The following is a 24,405-nucleotide window of genomic DNA, read 5'->3' as shown; positions in this document are numbered from 1 at the left end:
AAAGAGTGGCAATAGAGTAGTTGGGAAACATATGTTGGTTGGGAAAAAATTTACTATTGTACAGTGATCTGGTGAATCCTGAGCTACGATATATCAAGCGGCTAGTAGTTCCATTGGTGCACAGGAATTTCCTGTTGTTACTGGCCCACGAAATGCCACTTGGGCATTAGAAAAACCCAGTCTGGTTAGGAACCCCTGTTTTACTGGCCAGAGTTGTTGAGACACAGAGCAGTTCAGTAGAACCGGTCCCTCTTGTCAGGAGTGTGGTAAGATAGGAAGGAGAACAAAGGCATCATGAGCACACCTCTAGTGGTTGGAGTTCCATTTGAACAGATGGGAATAGACATCATTGGTACTTTTGCCCCCTCACAATGGGCAACAATGAACCCCCTACCCCTCCAATCTGCAAACTGTCTACATGTTTCAGCCGGCTTTTGCATTGTCCCGGCGGGACGATTTGTCTGAGACAAGCTCGACGAAAGTGTGACTATAGGGAGCTGTCCTCGCTCCCTGCCAGTTCAAGCATTATTTTTAATGAAACTCGGAATTTCACTGGGAGTAAGTTACTCAACCCACTTGACCTGAGCATTCACTCAGACTGTGACTACACTCCACTCCCCAAGGTAGGAGGTAGGGATCTATATTTTCATAGTCCTGATGAAAGCCAGGGACAACGCAAAAGTCGGCTGAAACATGTCGACAGTTTGCAGATTGGAGGCTTAGGGGGTTCATTACAGCCCACCATACTACCATCCACTGGTTATTCCAGACATTCTTAATCTGGCCAGGGAGTACACTAATAAAGGGCAATTTTGGAGATCCCTTGGTTAGTTTTTATTTTCTATGCACCTTTCTTCCGCACAGTTTTTCCTATATGTCTGCTACGTCTCCCCCTCCCTATTGCTCCACCTCTGTTGTTGACCTGCGCAGAGGTGTGCTAGCAGCCCTATGATGAAGGCAGTTTTAACAACAAGTGTGTCTTGTCCACTTACCTCTGTATAACAGTGACATACTTTGCTTAGCCCCAATGTCTATGTGTATATAGAGCATCCAAAACCAGCCACTAGACACAGATAAGAGCTCATGACCAGAGGTGTTCTGTAAATCACAGCAACCAAACTTCTGCTCATTGCTAGGTCAAAGACACATGCTTGGGGAATCCAAACCATAACTCCACAATAGCAGGTAGGACTGACTGCTGGAGCTTGGGGCCCTCAGGGAACTTTATCTGACTGCTATGGTATGCTGTGGGAACACATTGACTTTTGCAAAGTCATCATTGAACATCAAAGACTTGATAACATTAGCAGGGGCCTAGCTTGGATGTTGCCATACCTAACTGGGGAATAACCACCATCCTCAAAAGGGTAAGTGGGACTTAAGAGCTGACCCAGGAAAGGCAAGCGTGCCTCACTTATGAAGATTGTATATTATTTATTTATTTATTTGCAAACTTTTATATAGCGCTGGCTAGACCCGGAGGTATCAGAGCGCTTTTCATGAGGATCAGCAAATTACAGGATACATAGTTATGTCAGTTGAATTAGCGAGTTACAGGTTACATAATTACAACTGTTTAAATCAAAGAATCACAGAGGTAGGGGCGGTGAAGGAGACACGAACAGGGAGAAGAGAAAAACATTGTCAGATGACCGGCTGGGTAGGTGACGGCCAAGAGGCCAGACTCCTCTATTGCTGTGTAGGACAGCTCCACCGGGCACCGGCCAAGGTTGCTCGGGCTCCGTGGGTTTGTGGTGTTCCTTATTGTACTGAAAGCAAGAACTGGACTGGAGAAGCATTTACTGAACTTGCTGGATATATTTTGTGTTGTGAGCCTGTGTCCGTCCTACACTTACCTCCTCCCCATTAAGCCTTGGACTGCTAGACCCATGTTACTATTAAGAGTCAGGTCTGAAGGGGCACATGGCCCAGTTGCTCAAAGCGCATAGCAGGCCAGGCCCCAGGATACCAGGAGTGAAGGGCTTCATCCGCCACAGTTGGGCCTAGTAATGCCTACTTGCACTGTGGCCATCTGAACGGGGTCCTGAAAATGATAGTTTAGTCTGAAGATAAAATTTGCAACTTAAAGTGCAATGTGCATTCTGAATAAGAGATGTTACTCATTCAAAGCTTATTCTCATGTGCTTTAAATTGCAATGTGTGAAAAAATGTATTTGCAAGTTAATAAAAACCAAATTATCAGCACAATGAACCTCTATGCATTGTTACTAAGGAGTGTTACGAACAGCGAGGGTGCCAGTGTATTACAAAGCTGACCATTCTCCTGGGAAGAAGTTTGGTTTATGATTAAAAAAGTTAGTTCAGAAAGTGCATTGTGATGTACACGCTAACCAAGAGAGACAATGACTGCTGATTGTAATTAATTAAATGATGTTCAGCTCCTGACATATATTTATTAATCTGATAACAGCTAAGGATTTATTTATTTTATTTATTTATAAAGTTTAATATAGCGCAAACAAGATTCCTTCACAATTGGAGGGAAAGGAAGGTAACAATTACAGTACTGGCATCAAATAAGAATACCAAACAAAACAGTTGCAAACCAAAGGGGTCAACAGAGAATAGGACAATAACTGGTACATAGCGAACTAGAAGGAGAGCAAATTATTAGTAAAAGAAGAAGAGCACCCAGGACAGGGCCTAATGGTGTAAGCCTAATGTATTAGAACAAACGATCCAAGCCTTTTTAAGGTAAGAACTTGTTCATAAGGAATCTTTTAACTTCCAATTTGAAAGCAGCCGTGGAGGAGATTCTATGTACGTCCAGTGGGAGAGAGTTCCAGAACTTTGGAGCAAAGCTGGAGAAGGCTCAGTGACACACTCTTTTTGTGAAAGATCTGTGATATCAAGGATGCTCACACTTGTGGCAGAAAGTGACCGCATGGCAGGAAAGGGCGTATATGTTGCAAGTGGGAAAAGATTAGTAAGCATTGTCTGCATTCAGTAAGCATTGCCTGCGTTTAGTAAGCATTGCCTGCGTTCAGTTAGCATTGCAGTAAGCATTCCGTGTATTCAGTAAGCATTGCCTCCGTTCAGTAAGCATTGCCAGCATTGCAGTAAGCATTCCCTGTGTTCAGTAAGCATTGCCTGCATTCAATTAGCATTACCTACGTTCAGTAAGCATTGCCTGCATAAAGTAAACATTGCCAACGTCCAGTTAGCATTGCCTACGTTCAGTAGTTATTGCTTGCAGTCAGTAAGCAATGCCTGCGTTCAGTTAGCATTGTAGTAAGCATTCCCTGTGTTCAGTAAGCATTGCCTGCGTTCAGTAAGCATTGTCAGCATTTCAATAAGCATTCCCTGTGTTCAGTAAGCATTGCCTGTGTTCAGTAAGCATTGCCTATGTTCGGTAAGTATTGCCTGCATTAAGTAAGCATTGCCTGCATTTAGTAAGCATTGCCTGAGTTCAGTTAGCATTGCCTAGGTTCAGTAAGCATTGCCTATGTTCAGTAAGCATTGCCTGCATTCAGTTAGCATTGCAGTAAGCATTCCCTGGGTTTGCCTGTGTTCAGTAAGCCTTGCCTGTGTTCAGTTAGCATTGCTGTAAGCATTCCCAGTGTTCAGTAAGCATTGCCTGTGTACAATTAGCATTGCCTACGTTCAGTAATCATTGCCTGTGTAAAATAAACATTGCCTACGTCCAGTAAGTATTGCCTGCGTTCAGTAAGCATTGCCTGCATTCAGTAAGTGTTGCCTGTGTTCAGAAATCATTGCCAAGGTTCAGTAAGCTTTGCCTGCATTCAGTTAGCATTGCCTACATTCAGTAAGCATTGCCTGCATAAAGTAAACATTGCCTACGTCCAGTTAGTATTCCCTACGTTCAGTAAGTATTGCCTGCCTTCAGTAAGCATTCCCTGCGTTCGCCTGTGTTCAGTAAGCCGTGCCTGTGTTCAGTTAGCATTGCTGTAAGCATTCCCAGTGTTCAGTAAGCATTGCCTGTGTACAATTAGCATTGCCTACGTTCAGTAATCATTGCCTGTGTAAAATAAACGTTGCCTACGTCCAGTAAGTATTGCCTGCGTTCAGTAAGCTTTCCCTGCGTTCAGTAAGTGCTGCCTGTGTTCAGTAATCCTTGCGTAGGTTCAGTTAGCATTGCCAGCATTCAGTTAGAATTGCCTACGTTCAGTAAGCATTGCCTGCATAAAGTAAACATTGCCTATGTCCAGTAAGTATTGCCTGCGTTCAGTAAGCATTGCTTGCATTCAGTAAGTATTGCCTGTGTTCAGTAATCATTGCCTACATTCAGTCAGTTTTACCCACATTCAGTTACCATTGCCTATGTTCAGTAAGCATTGCCAGCATAAAGTAAACATTGACTACGTCCAGTTAGCATTCCCTATGTTCAGTAAGTATTGCCTGCGTTCAGTAAGCATTCCCTGCGTTCAGTAAGAATTGCCTGAGTTCAGCATTGCCTGCATCCAGTAAGCATTGACTGCATTCAGTAACCATTGCCTGACTTCAGTAAGCATTGCCTGCGTTCAGTAAGCATTGCCTACGTTCAGTAAGCATTGCTGCATCCAGTAAGCATTGCCTGTGTTCAGTAAGCATTGTCTGCGTTCAGCAATGCCTGCATTCAGCATTGCCTGTGTTCAGCATTGCCTGCGACCTGTAAGCATTGCCTGCGTTCAGTAAGCATTGCCTGCGTTCAGCATTGCGTGCTTGAGGTCAGCATTGCCTGCGTTCAGTAAGCATTGCCTGCGTTCCCATTGCCTGCGTCCAATAAGCATTGCCAGCATTGCCTGCATTCAGTAAGCATTGCCTGAGTTCAGTAAGCATTGCCAGCATAAAGTAAACATTGACTACGTCCAGTTAGCATTCCCTATGTTCAGTAAGTATTGCCTGCGTTCAGTAAGCATTCCCTGCGTTCAGTAAGTATTGCCTGCGTTCAGCATTGCCTGCATCCAGTAAGCATTGACTGCATTCAGTAACTATTGCCTGACTTCAGTAAGCATTGCCTGCATTCAGTAAGCATTGCCTACGTTCAGTAAGCATTGCTGCTTCCAGTAAGCATTGCCTGTGTTCAGTAAGCATTGTCTGCATTCAGTAATGCCTGCATTCAGCATTGCCTGTGTTCAGCATTGCTTGCGTCCTGTAAGCATTGCCTGCGTTCAGTAAGCATTGCCTGCGTTCAGCATTGCGTGCTTGAGGTCAGCATTGCCTGCGTTCAGTAAGCATTGCCTGCGTTCCCATTGCCTGCGTGCAATAAGCATTGCCAGCATTGCCTGCATTCAGTAAGCATTGCCTATGTTCATTAAGCATTGCCTATGTTCAGTAAGCATTGCCTATGTTCAGTAGGCATTGCCTACTTTCAGTTAGCATTGCCTGCATTCAGTAAGCATTGCCAATGGGAACATTGCCTGTGTCCAATACGCATTGCCAGCATTGCCTGCATTCAGTAAGCATTGCCTGAATTCCATAAGCATTGCCTATGTTCAGTAAGCATTGCCTATGTTCAGTAAGCATTGCCCACTTTCAGTTAGCATTGCCTGTGTTCAGTAAGCATTGCCTATGTTCAGTAAGCATTGCCTACATTCAGTTTTCATTGCCTGCGTTCAGTAAGCATTGCCTATGTTCAGTGATCATTGCCTGCGTTCAGCATTACCTGCGTTCAGTAAGCATTGCCTGAATTCAGTAAGCACTGCCTGCATTCATCATTGCCTTCGTTCAGTAAGCAATGCCTTCGTTCAGTAAGCATTGCCTAAGTTCAGTAAGCATTGCCTGCGTTCAGCATTGCCTGCGTACAGTTAGCTTTGCCTGCGTTCAGTAAGCATTGCCTATGTTCAGTAAGCATTGCCTACATTCAGTTTGCATTGCCTACATTCAGTTTGCATTGCCTGCGTTCAGTAAGCATTGCCTATGTTCAGTAAGCATTGCTTGCGTTCAGTAAGCATTGCCTATGTTCAGTAAGCATTGCCTGCATTCAGCATTGCCTGCGTTCAGCATTGCCTGCATTCAGTAACCATTGTCTGCATTCAGTAAGCATTGCCTATGTTCAGCAAGCATTGCCTGCGTTCAGCATTGCCTGCATTCAGTAAGCATTGCCTATGTTCAGTAAGCATTTCCTGCGTTCAGCAATGCCTTTGTTCAGTAAGCATTGCCTGAGTTCACTAAGCATTGCCTGTGTTCAGCATTGCCTATGTTCAGTAACCATTGCCTGTGTTCAGCATTGCCTATGTTCAGTAAGCATTGCTTGCGTTCAGTAAGCATTGCTTGCGTCTAGTAAGCATTGCCTATGTTTAGTAAGCATTGCCTGTATTCAGCATTGCCTGCGTCCAGTAAGCATTGCTGGCAGGTGCAGTGCATCAGTGTTTCCTGTATGAATTTGTACAGTAGGCATTCTTGGTTGCTGGCTTGTGGGAATCCAGGATTGGATTTTTGCCCCAATCGCAGACGCTTTAGCATTAGTTTGTAGCTTCCCGGGTAGTTTTCTCTGGACGAAGTTGGTTCTAGCGCTCAATGAAGGTCCAAACGTAACTCCTACTTCGGAGTATTAATTTACCGTTCTGCTGCATGAGGTAACTTGTGTTAATATTTATGGCTCTTTTGAATTCGGCATATTAGTGATTTATTTCCCACAAGGCTTTGTAAAGTGCGTCTATTGCAGAACTGAAATAAATACACCCATGCTGATTTCGTGTGCTGTGGTCTGCGGATATTTCTGTCCATATATGTGCTTTTTAAATATGTATTTTGGCTCCCCTTATTTTGAAGCAATAATTCAGGATGGAAGCTGTCGGGCCGTTTGTTGATCTTGTGAGGCAAAGTTCCAGCTCTATCGGTGCTTCAGAAGATTACACAGTTGTCCTTGAAGTTTCTTTGCAGCGTGCTACAAGCATCACGAAGTGTGGTGATCTGTACTGCTATTACTGTCATCCCTTCTCCCAGTGATGTCACCCTTTAGATTGTCCTGTAGCGAGGATTCCTCCCCAGTGTTCCCTGCTTGGCAGTTGCTACTGCTGTGTCTTCCCCTCAAGCTGGACGGCTCTCTTCTCCTGAATAAATCCTGAACTCTAACCTTCTGCCTCCGCCTCATCATTACATTGGCGACAGAGGATGGTCAGCAGTTCTTCAGCTGCTGTTAAAACCTTCAGAACAACTTCATCATCGAAGCGTTTTGAAATTCAGGACTTTTCATATTCTTCCCATGATCTCCATCGTCATGTGAGTACATTTACAAATTTCTTTCTTCGCTGCACTCACAGAGAGCCGTCGCAGCTACAGAACTTTTCACCGCAATACTACTATTTGAACTCATCTGCACATCTTTTCCAGCACGTCGCCTAGATTTGTGCTATTTGCCTCATTCTCTGTGCCAGCCTGCTCCGCTTTCATCAACTGACTCTCGCTAGGACTTTCACCACATTTCTAGACTTTCCTACCTTTTTCCTCGCGCTCCCAACAATGCGCGCATTCTCCTCCGTTGTTCCTTCTCCCTCGGGCTGCGCCTCAGAGTGATGACGTCGTAGAACTTTGCCCTCCGTCAAGCAGTCCAGCGTCCCAACGCACCAAGCGTATTCACGCACTACGTACGCCTGTCACCATAGCAACTCAGACGCCTTTCCTGCTTCCAGTCACGGCTTGGCTTCGCTACGTCACAAAGGCTTCTTCTCGCTGCACTCAGCTGCTCAGTCATCGAACTCTCTAACGTCACAAAGATCTCCTTCCTTTCTACTTCATTCATCACGCTGATGCGCACAGCTCTAGCGCATGGCAGATTAAATTACCACAGCGGATTAAGCACTTTACATAAAAAAAAAAAACCTTCAACTTCGCGCTGATGCGCACAGCTTTCACGTTTCTCATCAATACTTCCACACTTATGTTTTACACGCGGATGTCTACATTATCATCATTCACACGCTGATGTGCACAGCATTTGCACACTGATGTGCACAGTTCTTACAAGTGGACTACTCACACGCTGATTTGCACAGCATTTGCACACTGATGTGCACAGTTCTTACAAGCTATTGTGCATTTCATTTGTACTGCCATTGTTAATTGTTAATTGTTCTAGCCCATTTCTTTTAAATTTTAAATACTTCATTCCTAGAGAAAATAGAAGATACCACAATGCAAAGCGTTTCTCCTCCAGCCCCATTTCTTCAGACTCCTGGTGATCCTCCTCTCGAATGGAAACTATGGTTGAGATCCTTTATGGCCTACTTGGGTGCTATAGATGGTCTTAGATATCGCGCTGAAAGAAAAAAAAGTTTAATGTACTACCATCTGGGTGTCGAAGGCCAGAATGTCTTTGATCATCTTCCACCTTATATTCCCCCTTCCGGCGAAGCTCCTGATGAATTTGATATAGCCATAGCCAAATTAGACAAGTACTTTGTTAAAACCAAAAATATGGTTGTTCATCGTTACAAATTTTTCACCAGGGCTCAAAAACCTGAAGAAAGCATTGACACTTTTGTTACTGCCTTGAAAATTCTTGCTTCTAAATACGAATTTGACAATTTCACCTCTCAACTTATTAGAGACCAACTTGTTGCTCGTTGTTCTTGTAAACAAATCCAGGGAAAGTTGTTATCATGCAAGGATCCTTCTCTTGATAAAGCTATTGACATAGCTAAGAGTATTGAGACTTCCTTGGAAGATTCCAAACAACTAGAAGTTTCCCTTTCCAATACTTCCATTTCTGGTGCTGTTTCCAATACTTCTATTTCTGGTGCTGTTTCCACTAAAATGCCCCCTCCCATCAAGACTTCTAATTTTGTTCCTCGTGATTCACGCGGTTATTTTAGGAGAATGGGAAATACTAGCACCAGGAGACCCTTTATGCCTAACAGACAATCCAACCGGAACACTTTTTGTTTTAGATGTGGTTCTTCTTACCACTTTTCTAATTTCAAAAATTGTCCTGCTGCCAACCAACAATGCAGTCAATATGGCAAAAATTGTCATTTTTCAAAAGTCTGCATGAGAGGTAAAAGAAGTGATGTACGTTGTGTTATGAATGAGAATGACTTTTCCCCTGATTTAAATTCTTTTGAACATTCAACTGATTATTCTGAATATGATGTTACCAGTCAAGAATATGTGGTTGTTGTGAAGAACAACAATACTGCTTGTCGTACTTTTCTTGTTCCTGATCCCGAAGTTGATGCCACTATTGACAAATGTCATATTCAACTACTTGTAGACACCGGTGCTCGCATCACCATTGTTTCCTACGAAAAGTATTCTCACTTTTGGCATGACAAATGTTTACTTCCTCCTGACGTTCTTTCTGTAGCCTTTGAGGGAAGTAGAATTAATCTTTTAGGTTATTTCTGGGCTGAGATTTCTATTTTTAGCAAAGTTATCAAAGGAAAAGTTTACGTTGCTAAACGGGGCATCAATGTACTGGGTCTCATCCATCAGGCAGAATTCGGTGTCACCATTAAGCCTGGTCTACCCAATCCTGTATTTATTGAAGAGTGCAATATTCCTCATTCTATGTCTTCATCTCCTGCCCCTGTATGTAACATTTTGAATGATAAATTGTGGGAGCTCAAATTTAAAAAAGTTTTTGAAGATCGCCTTGGTAAAATCACCAATTTTCAACATTTCATCAAAGTCAAAGATGACATTACTCCTGTCAAACACAAACTTAGAAATGTCCCACTCAGTATCAGAGAGGACTTGTCCAAACATCTAAAATCCCTGTGCGAACAAGGAATTATTGAGAAAGTTGAATCGACATTATGGCTTTCTCCCATCGTTCTTGCTAGGAAAAGGTCTGGTGACCTTAGGATGTGTGTGGATTTACGCAGTCTCAATCAGGCTATCTGGGTTGATGGTTTTCCCCTCCCTCGCATTGAGGATTTAATAGCAAAAGTTGGTTCTTCCACTTGGTTCTCAAAATTTGACTTAAAGGCGGCCTACCACCAGATTGAGTTGCATCCCCTCTCACGTCACCTCACTGCCTTTGTCACACCTGATGGCGTATTCCAATTTCGTCGTCTTCCCTTCGGCTTGGCTTCTGCTGCTGCTGTTTTCCAGCGCATCATGTCGGAGATGTTTGAGGAACTCCCCAATGTAGTCGTCTTTCAAGATGATATTCTTATTTTCACTCAATCTGAGGACGAACATGACAAAGTCATTGACCAAGTCTTTCACATTTTGGAACATAGAGGCGTGACCTTACAAAAGAACAAGTGTGTTTTCAAAACCAGAGAAGTGGAATATCTTGGTCATATTATTTCTGAAAATGGCATCAGGCCAAGATCTGGTCTTGTCAAAAGCATCATTGAAGCTCCCGCTCCTTCCAACAAGGAACAACTTTTGTCCTTTCTGGGTCTTTGTGAGTTTTATTCAAAATTCATGAGAGACTATGCCAAGACCACAGAGTGTTTTAGACTTTTACTAAAAAAAGGTGCTACTTTCAGCTGGTCTGATGAGTGTGAAAAAGGTTTTCAACTTATCAAAAAGCACATTACCAATGCTCCTGCTCTTCAACCCTTCAATGGCAACAGAGAAACTATTGTCACTGTTGATGCTTGCGAATATGGCTTAGGGGCAGTTCTTTCTCAAATGGCCTACGGTAAAGAATTTACCGTCGGATTTGCCTCCAGGACTCTCCGTCCTGTCGAAAGAAAATACTCTGTCATTGAGAAGGAACTGCTTGCGTGTGCTTGGAGTGTTGAGAAATTCAAGTCTTACCTATGGGGTAGACCGTTCATTCTTCAAACCGATCATCGTCCCCTTGTTGATATCTTATCAGGCAGAAACGTTAATCACACCACTGCACGATTGGCTAGACTTTCCACTAAACTTTTGGAATTCAATTTCAAGGCTGTCTACATCCCTGGCGGCAAAAACAGACGGGCAGACTGCTTGTCAAGGCTACCTCTACAAGTACCTGATGAGAATGACGAAACTGATATTGAGGAATGTTTTGTGGCCAATATCTCCCAAACGTCTGTTTCTTTTGCTGAATGTGACTGGATCAAGGCTGTCGAGAATGATGCCATTCTCAAAGATGTCATCTCCTTCATACAAAAAGGTTGGCCTAAAGAGAGAACTCTTTCTCCTGAACTTCAAATTTATTGGAAAATTAACTCTGAACTTTCTTTGGAGAATGGTAAAATTGTTAGGGGTGATAAGTTTATTCCCCCTTCTGTTTACAGAGAGAAAATTATTACTGATGCACATTCCGGTCATCTTGGTGCCACCATCACCAAGAGAAATGTCAGATCGAATTTTTGGTGGCCAAAAATGGACAACCAGATAATTGAAGCCATCAAACTCTGTTCACGCTGCAACACCAGTGACAAGGTTCTCATTTTAGAAGGTGTTTCTAATTCTGTGGTTCCCCCTCCCGCCAGGGCCTGGCAAAAAATTGGTCTGGACTTTTTAGGTCCGTTCCATGTCCTTCACAACACTTCCAAATACTTCTTGGTCCTTGTTGATCATCTTTCCAGGTGGGTCGAAGTTGAACCTATAAATGTTCCTAATTCCAAGAGTGTTATTGATTGTTTAAGCAGAATCTTTCTCAGGGAAGGGTGTCCTGAAGAAATCCTTACCGACAACGGGGTTCAATTCATTTCCAAAGAAATGAGTGCCTTCCTTAACAATTGCTGTATTAGACATACCAGAACTCCGTTGTACCATCCCCAAAGCAACGGCAAAACCGAGAGATTTAACAGAGTCATTGTCGAATGTGTGCAAGCTGCTTTCAGGTCGAATAATTGTATCTTTCAGGCTGTAAAAGATCTTATATGGTCTTATCGCATTTCTCCCCATATTGCCACAGGTTTTTCTCCTTTCGAGCTAATGAGAGGAAGAAAAGCTTGCTCCCAAGCTGTCCCATTTTGGATGGTCAAAAGTCTCCACCGGGGCTGTGATTTGGAAGCAGTGTGGGAGTGTGCCAACAAAAAATCTTCTAGTTCTCTACCCTGTCCTAGTGAACCTAAAAGAGAGTCTTTCCATAACATTCATCCTGGTGACTGGGTTAGAATCAAGAATCCGGTCATAGTTAAGAAAGGCTTTTCTAAATTTCTTGAATCCCAACAGGTTGTTGATGTTCGCAAGAATGCTGTCAAATTGTCTAATGGCAATTGGTGGAGCACTTCTCGGGTTGCCAAAGATCCCTCCCGTGCAACTGCTCCTTTTTCGAATATCAATGTTGGCAATGGTTTAAAAGTTAATTCTAATGTTAATGCTGATAATTGTTTAAGAAGAAGTTCGAGGGCTATTGTGAGGCCCAACAAATACCGTGATTTCATCTGATTTGCCTTTTCTCATTGTTTTACTGAATTGTTTTTTTTTAAAAAGGGGGGAGGTGTGTGGTGATCTGTACTGCTATTACTGTCATCCCTTCTCCCAGTGATGTCACCCTTTAGATTGTCCTGTAGCGAGGATTCCTCCCCATTGTTCCCTGCTTGGCAGTTGCTACTGCTGTGTCTTCCCCTCAAGCTGGACGGCTCTCTTCTCCTGAATAAATCCTGAACTCTAACCTTCTGCCTCCGCCTCATCATTACACGAAGCGTTCCAGGAAAGACTTTAGAGCCATATGTAGTGTAGAGATTAATCTGGCCTTGCATGAAGAAAAGAGTTGTTTGTGGCTTTACCATTTAATCTAAGAATTTGTAATTCGTGGCATTTTCTAGGGATTTTAATTCAACATGCCACGTGCCCGTTTTGCCAAATCACTGGTTAAAGAAAACTATTTTGTTTTTTTATTATAGTTTAGGATCATGTGGTGCTCCTGACAATAGTGGGCTGGCTAGGACGTTTAGCAACCTCTGTTTTATTAAATGATGTATTCAGTGTAAAGTAGGGAAGTGTCAGCTGCTACTAGTTGACGGCTCAGGTCTGCTGTGTGTTGGTTGAGCGGAAGGAGTGATGAAACACATCCTCGCTTCAAGACTGAGTGTGTGTAGATACTAGCAGACGGCGCTTGATTTGCTCCTAGTTTTACCCTCACCCAAGTTGATGAGTTAAGTAGTTGTATCGTTCAAAGGAGGTGTTGTGCCATAGCTGTTCATTGTTTACTCTTCGTATACAAAAGCTAAGCTGAAATGACTCAGGTATTTGGCTTTTAACTTATTGATTAATATGGCAAGGAAGACCAAGTTGGTGGTGGTGCTTGGTTGGAGGGAAGTTTGGACCATATTATCAAGAAAGGGTGATACATTATCGCTGCTTTTATCGGAAGGAAACTGCCGCTAAAGCGGCGACAATCGGCTTGATAATATGCCCTTGTGAATTCCCATAGAAGCCCAGGTTCTGGTGTTAACCTGGGCTTCTATGGGAATTCACAAGGGCATATTATCAAACCCATTTTTGCTGCGTTGGCGGCAGTTTCCTGCCGATAAAAGCAGCGATAATGTATCACCCTTTCTTGATAATATGGCCCTAAGTTTAGGTTACTGCCCGCGACGTCAGGTCCTTCAACATCAGGTGTGCAACGCACTTGGCTTCTGTATACAGAAGCACTCTTAGGCCATAGCATCTTGGGTCTGATGTGGATTCCTTCCTGAGTTGTCTTTAATATCTATCTACGTCATGACTCAGGGATGGTCGTGGTGGCCTGGCAATGTGTTAACAAACAATTTACTGTTGGACTCCAGAGCTCTTTGTCTTGCTTATAGATTGTGGCCGGTAAGCCATTCTGCCCTGGCGTGCAGTCTGTCCTACATTTCATAATATGTTCTCAAATTTGTAGTGACCTGAGCGCCATCTGGTGTGGACAGGCCTCTGGGTGGGACTGAGTTGATCTTTATGTATCGGGGAGCCTTCACAAGGGATGGATATGTAGTTACTCCAGGCCTCATGCCATGCATTATTGGCTGGGATTTTGCTTATCTGTTAACTAGATGGCAGAATTTATGTTGTTATTTACTTGTGCTGGTGATAAAAAAGGTTCTAAACAATCTTTTTTTTCTTGTTTCTTTTTGAGTGCCCAGATGGCGTTTATTTTGTATCCTTGGCATAATTTCATAACTTTTTTGTGGTAGGGACTCCTTCTTTTGTTTGTTGGTTGGCGCTCTCAATTCCTTATTTGAGAGGGAGTGTGTGCCACCAATTGATTAGATGTACCATGTCAGTTAAGTTAAGGACAAGTGTATGTCTTCCTTTTGCCTTCTACTTTCCTCTTAAGCAGATTAGCAACTGTATCTATAGGTTTTTCTAGGTTGTTAATATATTGGAAGTCAATGTGAGGCGAACCAGTAAAAAGTGAATTCCAGTTGCCATATAATATCTCGACCTTAGCTCTTCAGCATATTTCTTTGCTTTTATCACGGATCACAGCCATCCTTCGGCCACAGTTATTACTATATCCAAATTAAAGTCTGAATTTGCAATGCTAGAGGTCTGTGGAAAGGGATAGCTTTCATAGCATTTTAAAATAAAGAAATCTGTTATATAGAAAAATAGTTGGCAGGGAACGAATGGGTAGTTCAAGAATGCAGAGCTTTTGGCCATGTAATGGGTGCGAGGCGGACAGATCTCTGGAGAGGCTCCCATGATGAACACACAGGGACAGGCTCTCTGGAAAGGTCTTCTCTGTTCTTGCCCTTTCTCTGATGGCTTACCACTTGCAGCAGCATCTCCCAAGCGCTATTTTCCATATGGTAATAGATCATCTTAGCTTGGTAGCATTTAAGTTTGAGTTGAAGTCGCCTGCAAATATTGAATGGCAGTCCTTTAATTGGAATTTCAAATCTGTCAAAGGGATGATGATTGGTCTAGTAATTGGTTTGTATCAAGATTGATTGAATAAAGGGATTTGCCCGCAGCCCTAATGTCCTATATTTGATTAGGATCACTAGCAGCGATTAATTGTTCATCCCAATTTTATTTGCTTTCAAATATTTAGTGGATGTGATGCAGGTGGTAAGACTCCCCCTAGCATGTCCCATTTTATTTATCCTCTGCGCAAGAGTGGGATAGTCGGCATATCCTGAAAGCGGAGGTGATGTCCCACTCCATGTTTCTTGAATCCAGATTAGGCCAGGGAGAGTACAAAGGTGGTAGCCACTGGGTTTTGCCTTATTGTGTTGATGCTGCCTACATTGTATTACTGGAGGGTCACATTGCCGGCTGTTTCAGTGTGTCCTTGAAGTACAGAGACTTCAACATAAGTGTTAATATGCATTGTTTACCTGCTCGGCTTAGCATGCCTGGGAACCAGTTCCAGCTGCCCTTATGAGCCTCCTTATCAGCAATGTTGATCATCTTGCAGTATCTGCCTTTTCTGAAGTCCCTGGTCATTGTAATCAAGGGATTATTCAGGGATGTTGCTTGCAGAGGGCTATTGCATTCCTGGCTATTGACGACTTGTTTGGTGCTTGCAGGTTTCTATTAGTAACACTGCTCTTATAAAATTGCATCTTGTAAAACCACTGGATGGTGTTCTAGCGTGTTCTTTCTTTTAGTGATTTCCCAATTTGAGAACAAATTGCTCATTGAAATGATGTATTTAGTGAAGTCTTCATTTGACCTGGTAACTAAAATGGCTCAATTTTTTGCTTGAGTGGCAGATGGTCGAATCTGCCTCGAGTGTGAGTGGAGTTCGGGTGCCTTAAATCCTATTGCGTTCCAAGCGTTTTGTTATGTTGCCTCTATGTAGCAACATACTTGATACATATTCTGGTTTAAAAACTGTTTTTGGAGCGGATTTAGTATTTGGGGCTGCAGATCAACATGTCTCTCCATCTTCAGAAGCTGAGATTTTGTTTTGGTCTAGGTGTGGGTGATGTACCAGTAGCGGCGTTGTAAGGGTCAATACGTGTGTTATATATGGACTGAAACTGAGGGAAGGAGGACATGTGAGTTGATGGCTTATGTACCGTTGTTGTTATTGCCTGTCTGGTGTGTTGTTGGGAAAATTGAGATGGAAATAAATATTGGTGGCTTTTCTTTCTTGAGAACATGAGGAAATTTTGTTAAATTTACAATTCGGTGAATTATGTTCCAGTGCAATGTTATTTGATGGCGAACGTTCTCATGTTTTTTTTTTCATGAGTTAGTGTCTTGGGTAGTGGGACTGGACTGAGAGGCAAGAGTGATTTACTTTGGGGCCACTCGGCCCTCATTATTTTTGCTGCTGAATTGAGTTTGTGTTCACTGGTTGTTGTTAGAGTTTCACATCCCTGGCCAGTTTCTTTCTAATTTGCCTGTGTTTTTTTTCCATTTGTAATGCCGTAAGGGTACTGGAAGAGGATTGACTTTCCTAAACTGTTTCTGTGACTTTGTTCACTATATGGTTACCGAGGCATTAAAATAGAATCTACCTTTATAAATATAAGACTAACATGACAAAAATCCAATTAGTAGAATGAGAGATATTCAATTTTAAAGTACTGTGTACAAATATTGCCGAAAAAACACAAAGCGCCAACTGTGGATATCTGGTGGGTCGTACCTCGACAAAGTCACATATTCAGGGCAACATCAATGGTGCATGGGCTGGCTACAGGGACCGCAAGGTTAGCTAGGATTTGAAGGAGTTCGGGATGTAGTGTACCTCTGCCACACTTTGTAGACAGTTGTTCTCAGGTTGGACTTACTGGCCACTGTAAGCAGTTAATAGAATTATTCTCATTTCTCATTTCAGGAGGAAGTTGTTTATTGTGGGATAGAGTGGGAATTCGAGGTAAGATTGCTATGGGCAGTGGGTATTCCGACGTTTTAATCAATTTTACTTCCTCCGCAAATGAGGCCAAAATTGGGGGTAAAGAGCTTAATTTGACTACAATGTGTGTGCATGTCTACTGGGTTGGCCCAGCCATAATGGCCGTGTTCGCTCCAAATTGTTTTATGTGTTATGCTAAGGTCTCCAGTATGGCGTCGTTTACAGCCATGTGCTGAGCAAGAAATTCTAGCAGGGCGATTTGTATTTGAATTGTAATGTCTGCTGCTGGTAGCTTCCATGGTAGCATTAGGAATTTAGTTGCTGTTGACTGGACATAAGTTCTACTATCTGAGTAGTAGTCTTAACACATATTCTTATTTTCAACATGCTTGAATTCCTTTAAGTAATAACCCTTTTGTTCATCCCTGAGTGTTTGGCTTGCATTCTACAGAGCTACAATGAGATGAATCTGAATGCTTTATTGTCAGGTGAATGTGGCACAGTACACAGGAAAGGTGACCAGTAATTGTGACAGTCATACTGAAACCCTGCCAGTTTTACTAGAGTTCAGTCAAACCTAGTGGGATCCCTTGTACTGCTCACTGCACTTTGACTCTGCAGTGGTTCATGGAGGGGCAAGAAAATGTTGTCTTTAATCCACTTAGATTGATTGGGATTATGAACATGTGCAGTCAGTTGTTTTAGTGCAGTAGAGCTGTGAGAAGAACGTTCTGCTAACTCACAGGTTTTAAAACTCACTGCAAACTCATTAGATATCAAGATGGCGCAGTTAGAGCTTTATAAGTACAGCCGTCAGAGTCTTTATTTGGGCGCTGTGGAGGAGGCAGGATTTTCAAGGAGATTAGCTCATCGCACTACCCAAGGCACAGACATTAGCCACACTTGTGCCGCCCACCCCTGCTGTTTACTCTGGTGCTACTGCGTCACCCCAATGATAAACTGCTCACGTCTTCCTCTTACTGCCCGACTCCTCATGCAGGTGGAGAGAGGTGCCCCACACAAGTGTGGATACCTCATGGCATCTCAGGGGGCAGAATTGGAGAGTGGTAGGGTGCTTACGGGACCCTGCACAAGCACCCCAGCTGTTTCTATTTTTTTTTCACTGAAAAACAAATAATTATAGGGACATTACAGTTAGACTGGGGGGCCAAAAGCGCAGGAGTCCAGCTATGTGGGACTTACTGGAGGTATCCAGAGGGGTAATTGGCCCCCAATTTTGTTTCTACATTTTTAAGGGAGGGGGCGTTCATGGGTACTCCCTGCATTACTATAAAAACTGTCCCCAGGACCAGGCCCACCTGGGGGGCTCTATTTAATGAAGTGCAAGAGTCTGTGCTTCGTTAAAAAAATAAAGTCAGTGGGAATTCCGGATTCAGCGCAACTCTCACCAAAAATTAAATAAAAATGATTTTTAGCCTCGGGGAGCGTGCCCCCCCCCACACACCCAAGAGGCCCAGGGGGTCCGGGGGTTTCTACTCTGCCCCTTTTCTGTTTTTAAATGTGTTTTCTGTGACTCGGTTTAACCGAGTCACAAGATGGTAGTCAACACTTCCTTATATAAACTTCCATGTATATTTGTAAAACATTGTAATTTTTCTTTAGGAGAGTGGTAGATGTAGTGTCATGTGAGTTAGTAATGAAGTAAACTTTTTGGCTCCTGATGGAATCAGTGGCACCATGACGTAAGTTTTAGAGCATAGTAAAGTGAATGTAGTTGTTATAATGTTGTGTTTGTGGTTACACGCAGAGGATTAAAGATGTGATATACTAAGCACCATATAATCATTAGAGGGTACCCAGGTTGGGGAGGACACTACACTATTGAGCACATAATCTTTGTTGTACAGTTTGCCAATAATTGTGTCTCTGTCCTCCCTTTTCTGCATATCTCTTTTTCTTTCCACTTTAGTTCTTACTTTCTGCCTTTCTCTCTCTCTCTAAGAAACATACACAGGGCCGGTCCTAGGACTTTTGGGGCCCCAGGCAGAATGGAAATGTGTGGCCACCCCTAATTTGCATACAGTGTGCAATCACAGAATATGAGATCATAGGAAGTGCAGTAGCAGTTGCCTCGGAACAGGGGTGGTGGGGTGAAAAAATAAGTAAAGTAAACGTACCTTCCCCGCTGCCGCCACACATCTATCCTCCATCCTCTTCTCTCAGCACTGGAAGCACTCAGGCTCCCGGACTTTTCCAGCCAATCACGACTCTGCATGAGCAGCTTCATGATTGGTCAGAGCAGCCTGTTTGGTCACTCAGGCAGTGCCACCCGCTGTATTACGACTTTTTGGGTTGGACTGCCACAGGACAGCTGAACCTGCTGGAGATCGTGATCCCGCAGCGGTTGCGCAGCATTAAGAGGCTGCAATATGCTGGTGGTGCCGCTGCCGCACCGCCAGCATATTAAGAGTAGCCTCACCACCATCCTTTACATGGCGGTGAGACTGCCATGAAGAGAGTGGTGGTGGTGAGATAACAGAAGGCCTCTGTGAATGGGGGTGCATGCAGGGGGCACATGATGTGCCCCCCCTGTATGTTTGCACCCCCAGTTCCTGCACAGGAAGGAATGCATACCATGGTGTATTCCTTCCTGTGCAGAAATGTATTGCGGTGGTCCCACAGTGGTGCCTTTCTAAGGCTATCCCATGAGCCTTAGAAAGGCTCCGCAGTGGGGCTGCTGCAGCACATTCAACTGCCAAGGATTACAGTTGTAATATGGCAGGCGGTGTGAGGACGGCTCTTGCAGTCCTTCCGCGGAGCGCTGGTGTGGCGCTCCAAGGGAATACCACCAAAGTCATAATCAGGCCCTTAATATTACCTGGTAGAGAAGTGCCCAGTCACATGGTATATTCACCTAAATGCAATACAGTGGTAAATGTATAGCCAGGGGAACTGAAACTATGCAATTGTGTTGCCATGGTGTTTTTCCCATAATTATGGATTTTCCGCATTTGCCACATAATCCAACATCTGCTATATAATCTACAGATTTTAGCCCACAACATTTTTCTTGCTCAACCAGTTCAAAAGTTTTTAAGACTCAGCAACACGTGTTGCCATGCAATCAAAGGCCAATTTCAAAGGTTCACTTGTTACCTATTTGTTGCTCATTACTATATTTGGGTGTTAAACTGATACTAATGAGGGGCAGCCTATGCCCTGAGTGTTACCAAGTGTAAAATGAGAAAATAATGACGCAATACAATGACAAAATGTACTGCATTACACTGCATCATTTTTTACCACATATTCTAGTGAACTCTGCCGCACAATTTGCCCGTCCTCTTCTACATAATTACAGTGGCCCTGTGAATAGCCTTTGAACCAAGTAGATGTGTGTTACACTCTTGGCTCTACTAATCTAATCAACTGTTTGTTCCTGGGCAAATAATAGTCTCCCTGTGCCTCGTTTAGTGATCTACAATTGTGATAGCACTTTAAAATAACCTTACAGGGCTCACTCTCAGTACAGATGCAATAGGTTTCATGAACTCATTTAATGATGCTTGCATCCCAGTAGCTGAGGGCTCTACTGAAGTTGCTTGGTGGCTGACACTTCATGAGCTGCACTGCGTCCCTGTCTGCCGTCCACAAGCATCTGTTTCACACCTCATCAAGGGCTGAAAGAGAGTTGAAAGGGTTAAAAGTGCAGGACAGTAGGTGTCCTGCAATGTCTTTGTGTGAGCAGTGGGGATTGTCAAGTACAGGCCGTGATTAGCCTGGGAGAGGCCCTTTGTTCCCCGAGCATCGCACTTATGGTGTAGAGTTGCGAGGCCCAGGGATTAGGCGATCCTTCACAGTGCCTGGCACAGTGAGGAAAGGGACGGAAGTGGGGCCCTTCACTCATTATTTCCAGAGCTACCTACAAATGATTGTGATGCATTGGGCCTAGCATTCAACATCACAGGTGTGAGACCCAAGGTAGGGGGCCTTAGAGTTGCAGGCCCCATGTTGGTGGGCTGGGCGGGGGGCCCTGGGCAGCTGCCCACTCTGCCCATGCCTAGCGCCGGCCCTGAACATACACACATGAAGATACACCTCTCAGTTTCTCTCATGTTGAACTTCACACTCATTTGCTCTGCATTTCTTTGTGTGTGTATTTTTTTATTGTTATCACTAACCTGCAACTACCTAGTTAGTCATGTCTTGGCATGCTCTTCTCATTTGTGAATATCACATGAAATGGTGGTGTTTCCCGGCAACCATTCATAAAAGCACATTATATTTAATATTAATGTCCATTGATGTGTGTGTCATTGTTTAAGGCACTGTTAAATGTTTCAAATTTCAGGATACATGGTTCAAATGACAGTGGATACCGGGCCTCTAGGGGATAGCTAAATATTCCTGTAAACAATGCCATTCGGAATATCCCAAATTCCTTAGCAGTCCTTCACTGGTGCTCTAATCAACCTATCGATCCCCAACCCTTTCGGTTGCGAATTCTTCTGTCTTTCAAGAAACTTCTTAAAATGCATGTTTTCAATCTTTACCTAGAATAATCTGTCCCTTTGAATATTACAGGCTCAATACCACTATACTCCTGTTTTTAATTTTTGCTATTTCCTCTACAATGTTAGTGTTCTTGTAATATGACATGGCAATGCTTATGAATCTGAATATTTTATGTGATACTTTATGTTGGACCTGGCCCTTTCTGCTGAGTCACCCTAGATTTCTCCTTATCTTGCTTTTCTTGGCTGACCTTGTTTTTGTTGGCTTTTATGACTCTGTGCTCTTTTTACCTGCTAACCACTAGCAAAATGCTCACTGCTTTAAACATGGTAAAAAAGTGGCCTACACCTGATTGGTACATTTAATTTACTGATAAGTCCTCAGTTAATGGTGCTACATGTACCTAGGGCTTGTAAATAAAATGCTGCCAATCTCTGCAGCACTCATTGTGCCGCCCACTAAAGCAGCACTGTAAAATATGTCTCAGGACTGCCACTGCAGCCTGAGTGCAGTTTTAAAGTGCCATTCCAACCTTGAAAACAAAGCCTTTCTCCATGCCTAAACCTTTCTTTTTAAAACTTATAAGTTACCCCAAAGGTAGGTCTGAACCACCTTGAGGGAAGGGTGCATAGTGGGTAAAAAGTAAGGTGTGTGTTTAATTTTTACATGCCTTTACAGTGAAAGCTCCTAAAGTAGTTTTTTACTGTGTTAAAGCATAGCAATCTCGTAGGCAGGGTTACCATATTACATTTAATGGATGGTAGCTTTAGATTGGGACACACACAGGTAAGCTTTTTACAATCAACTGACTTCTAATTTAAAATCATATTTATTGGCGAAGTCGGATTTTGAGATTCAATTTTGAAAATGCGGCTTTTTTAAAGTTGACATATTGTTAACCAAACCAACGGTGTCCTCCTGCCAGTGTCCTGGGTCACTTTGACTGCTAATGCCTCTGCTGTAGGGGTTTAGGTATTTCTTCCAGGCTCATACAGATGGAATTGCCTAGCTGAGTCCGAAGCTCCCTCATAAGAAAAGAGAAGCTGGGTATCATCAGCGTGGAAATGTTTTTAATACCAAATGACTCCACTAGGTAGGTAAGCGGAGTCATGTAAACATTAAACAATGTAGGGCTTAAAGTTGGTTCATGGGAACTCCACACTTGAGAGTCTTAGCTTGTGTGAAGTAAGGTTTCATCCAGACTGAATTTTCTACCATTCAAAAAAGTTTAAGCCACTTCAAGGCCGAACTGCCTCCACCAATGTCAGCCAAGTGTTGAAGCAGAATATTGTGAGAAATGGTATTGAACGTTGCCCATTGATCTAACAAAATTAAGGCAGCCTTCTAGCACTGATCCAAAGTCAGCTTGATGGAATCAGTGGTTCCTAGCAGAGCCATCTCCGTGATATGGTTTTCCCCCAACCCAGATTTGGTTGGTTGAATACGATTGTGAATTTCAACGAACTCTGGTAGCTGTTGGCTAACTGCATGCGTATAGAAGGAAGATGGGACCTGCATGCCTTGATCCAAAGCTTCCAAAGTGACTCCAATGGTCAGTTAGGCAACCTCCTGTGTGAGCTACAGGGACACAACAAGCTTCCAGAGCCCTCCCTACAAGTGCACAGATGACTAACACCAACTAGACCTACCTGGACCTGCTGCTGTCCTATGATGGAGTGATCCCTGATGCCCAACAGGTGCACCCTAGGTTCTGGACCCTTGACTGGAATAAGTAAGAGCTTCTCCTGAAGAAAAGGTGAAAGTCCTGAAATTTGGACTACTCAACACTGTGAAATTACCACGTTGCACTGAGAATCAAGCGGTACAAAAGGGGGTGGTGAGGGACGGAGCATCTGAACCAATCAAACACTCAAGACTGCTATTGCAAAGCTCGAGCAGAACATGCACTTTGTGCCTACATTGACCCTCCATGATGACCTGCAATGGAAGACCTGACACTTTGCATCAATATTCTGTAATGATCAACCAGTGTGAAGCTCCAGTGACAGCCAGCTCTTCACACTATTACACAGATTGTGCACAATGCTCGACTTGCCACCCACGCCTGCCATTGGCCACAAAAATGGCAGCCTTCAACCAGACTTGAGAAGGCAACTTCAGCAGAACTAACCTGGTACCTGTAGCTGACCTGTGCTCCATTGCAGTCGGGCTGAGCTTATGACTGTCCCCTGATCTAGCACAACCAGATAACTGCAAGTGGTGCTCCTATCCGCTTCTTGATGCTATTTTCACTAAAACCCTAGAATGTATTATTTCCGGTTCTACTGATTGAACTTTTGTAGTTCTGGTATCATTTAATTCATTATTATTTACTCTATTTTTCTGAGTTGGTTTGAAGATGTGTCATGTGTTGAGTTATCCTTCATTACTGTTGTTTTGCTGTATAAATACTTTGCATATTGCCTTTAAGCTAATCCTGGTTGCTGTGTGCCAAGCTAACAAAGGGTTAAGTAGAGGTTACTTTATTGACTTTTGTGGTTGACCCTGACTAGGATTGTGGTTGTTTCCTGGATGGGGCTTCCACCCCTCTTAACAACCTCTGCAATTTTTTACACTTTGTCTATTTTCTTTTACAGACCCTGTGAAAGACACATATACAGATGATTCAGAGCAAGGGAGCTATGACTGCCGTACAGACCAACATCTACTCATTCGGCACAAACTTAATAAACAGAAACCGGAATGCAAGAACAAACCTCAAAAGGTAAAAACATTTATATCATCAACAGCTGTGGTAATGTATGCTACTAGTAAGGTTACAATATTGATAGTGAATACATGTTTGTTGTGCAAACTATACTACAGAAAGGATTTTTGCCCTACAAAGTTCTAGACATGGAGATCATTTGCTATTTTTAAAATAAAATATTGCAGATCACATTTGTCAAGTTGAGATTAGGTGAAAAGCTCATCCATTTGTATTTCATGTCTCAGTCGGATTATGCTACCTATGGTTGCAAGTCTTCATCATGTATTTGTTTTTATCCTTCATATCTATGTCAAATGCAAAACTCATCCTTGTTAGCTGTGTGATATCTTTTAAGCAAAGAGAGATATATTATGTTTTATATTTTCTCAAACCTTTTAGTGCCTTACTATTGTGTAATACATGGTTAGTTTAGTACAGTGAAGTATATTGTTTCTACTCAGTTATTTTCATATTTAGGGCCTGATTCTGATGCAGGTTGGAAAGCTTCCTGACTGAATCGGTTTGGAAATGGTTTCCGAACAACTCGGATCGGGAGAATCTGACCGACAGAGTAGGATGCATCCGGATACTTCCAGATACGATTTGGTTGGACTCCCATTGA

General features: G+C 43.1%; 1 protein-coding gene across 1 annotated transcript in view; it reads left to right on the top strand.

Moving 5' to 3' along the window:
* ANO3 (anoctamin 3) overlaps window positions 1–24,405 on the top strand; it is a 1,634,736-nt gene that overhangs the window by 261,214 nt on the left and 1,349,117 nt on the right. Inside the window, exon 2 of the mRNA XM_078684212.1 lies at window positions 23,671–23,798. Coding sequence (XP_078540338.1) covers window positions 23,671–23,798 — 128 coding nt within the window. The remainder of the gene's footprint in view (window positions 1–23,670; window positions 23,799–24,405) is intronic.

The sequence above is a fragment of the Lissotriton helveticus genome, chromosome 3_2 (genome assembly GCF_964261635.1).
Source record: "Lissotriton helveticus chromosome 3_2, aLisHel1.1, whole genome shotgun sequence".
Classification (NCBI taxonomy): domain Eukaryota; kingdom Metazoa; phylum Chordata; class Amphibia; order Caudata; family Salamandridae; genus Lissotriton; species Lissotriton helveticus.
Note: the sequence above shows the minus strand (reverse complement) of the source record. Positions and strands in the feature narration are given on the sequence as shown.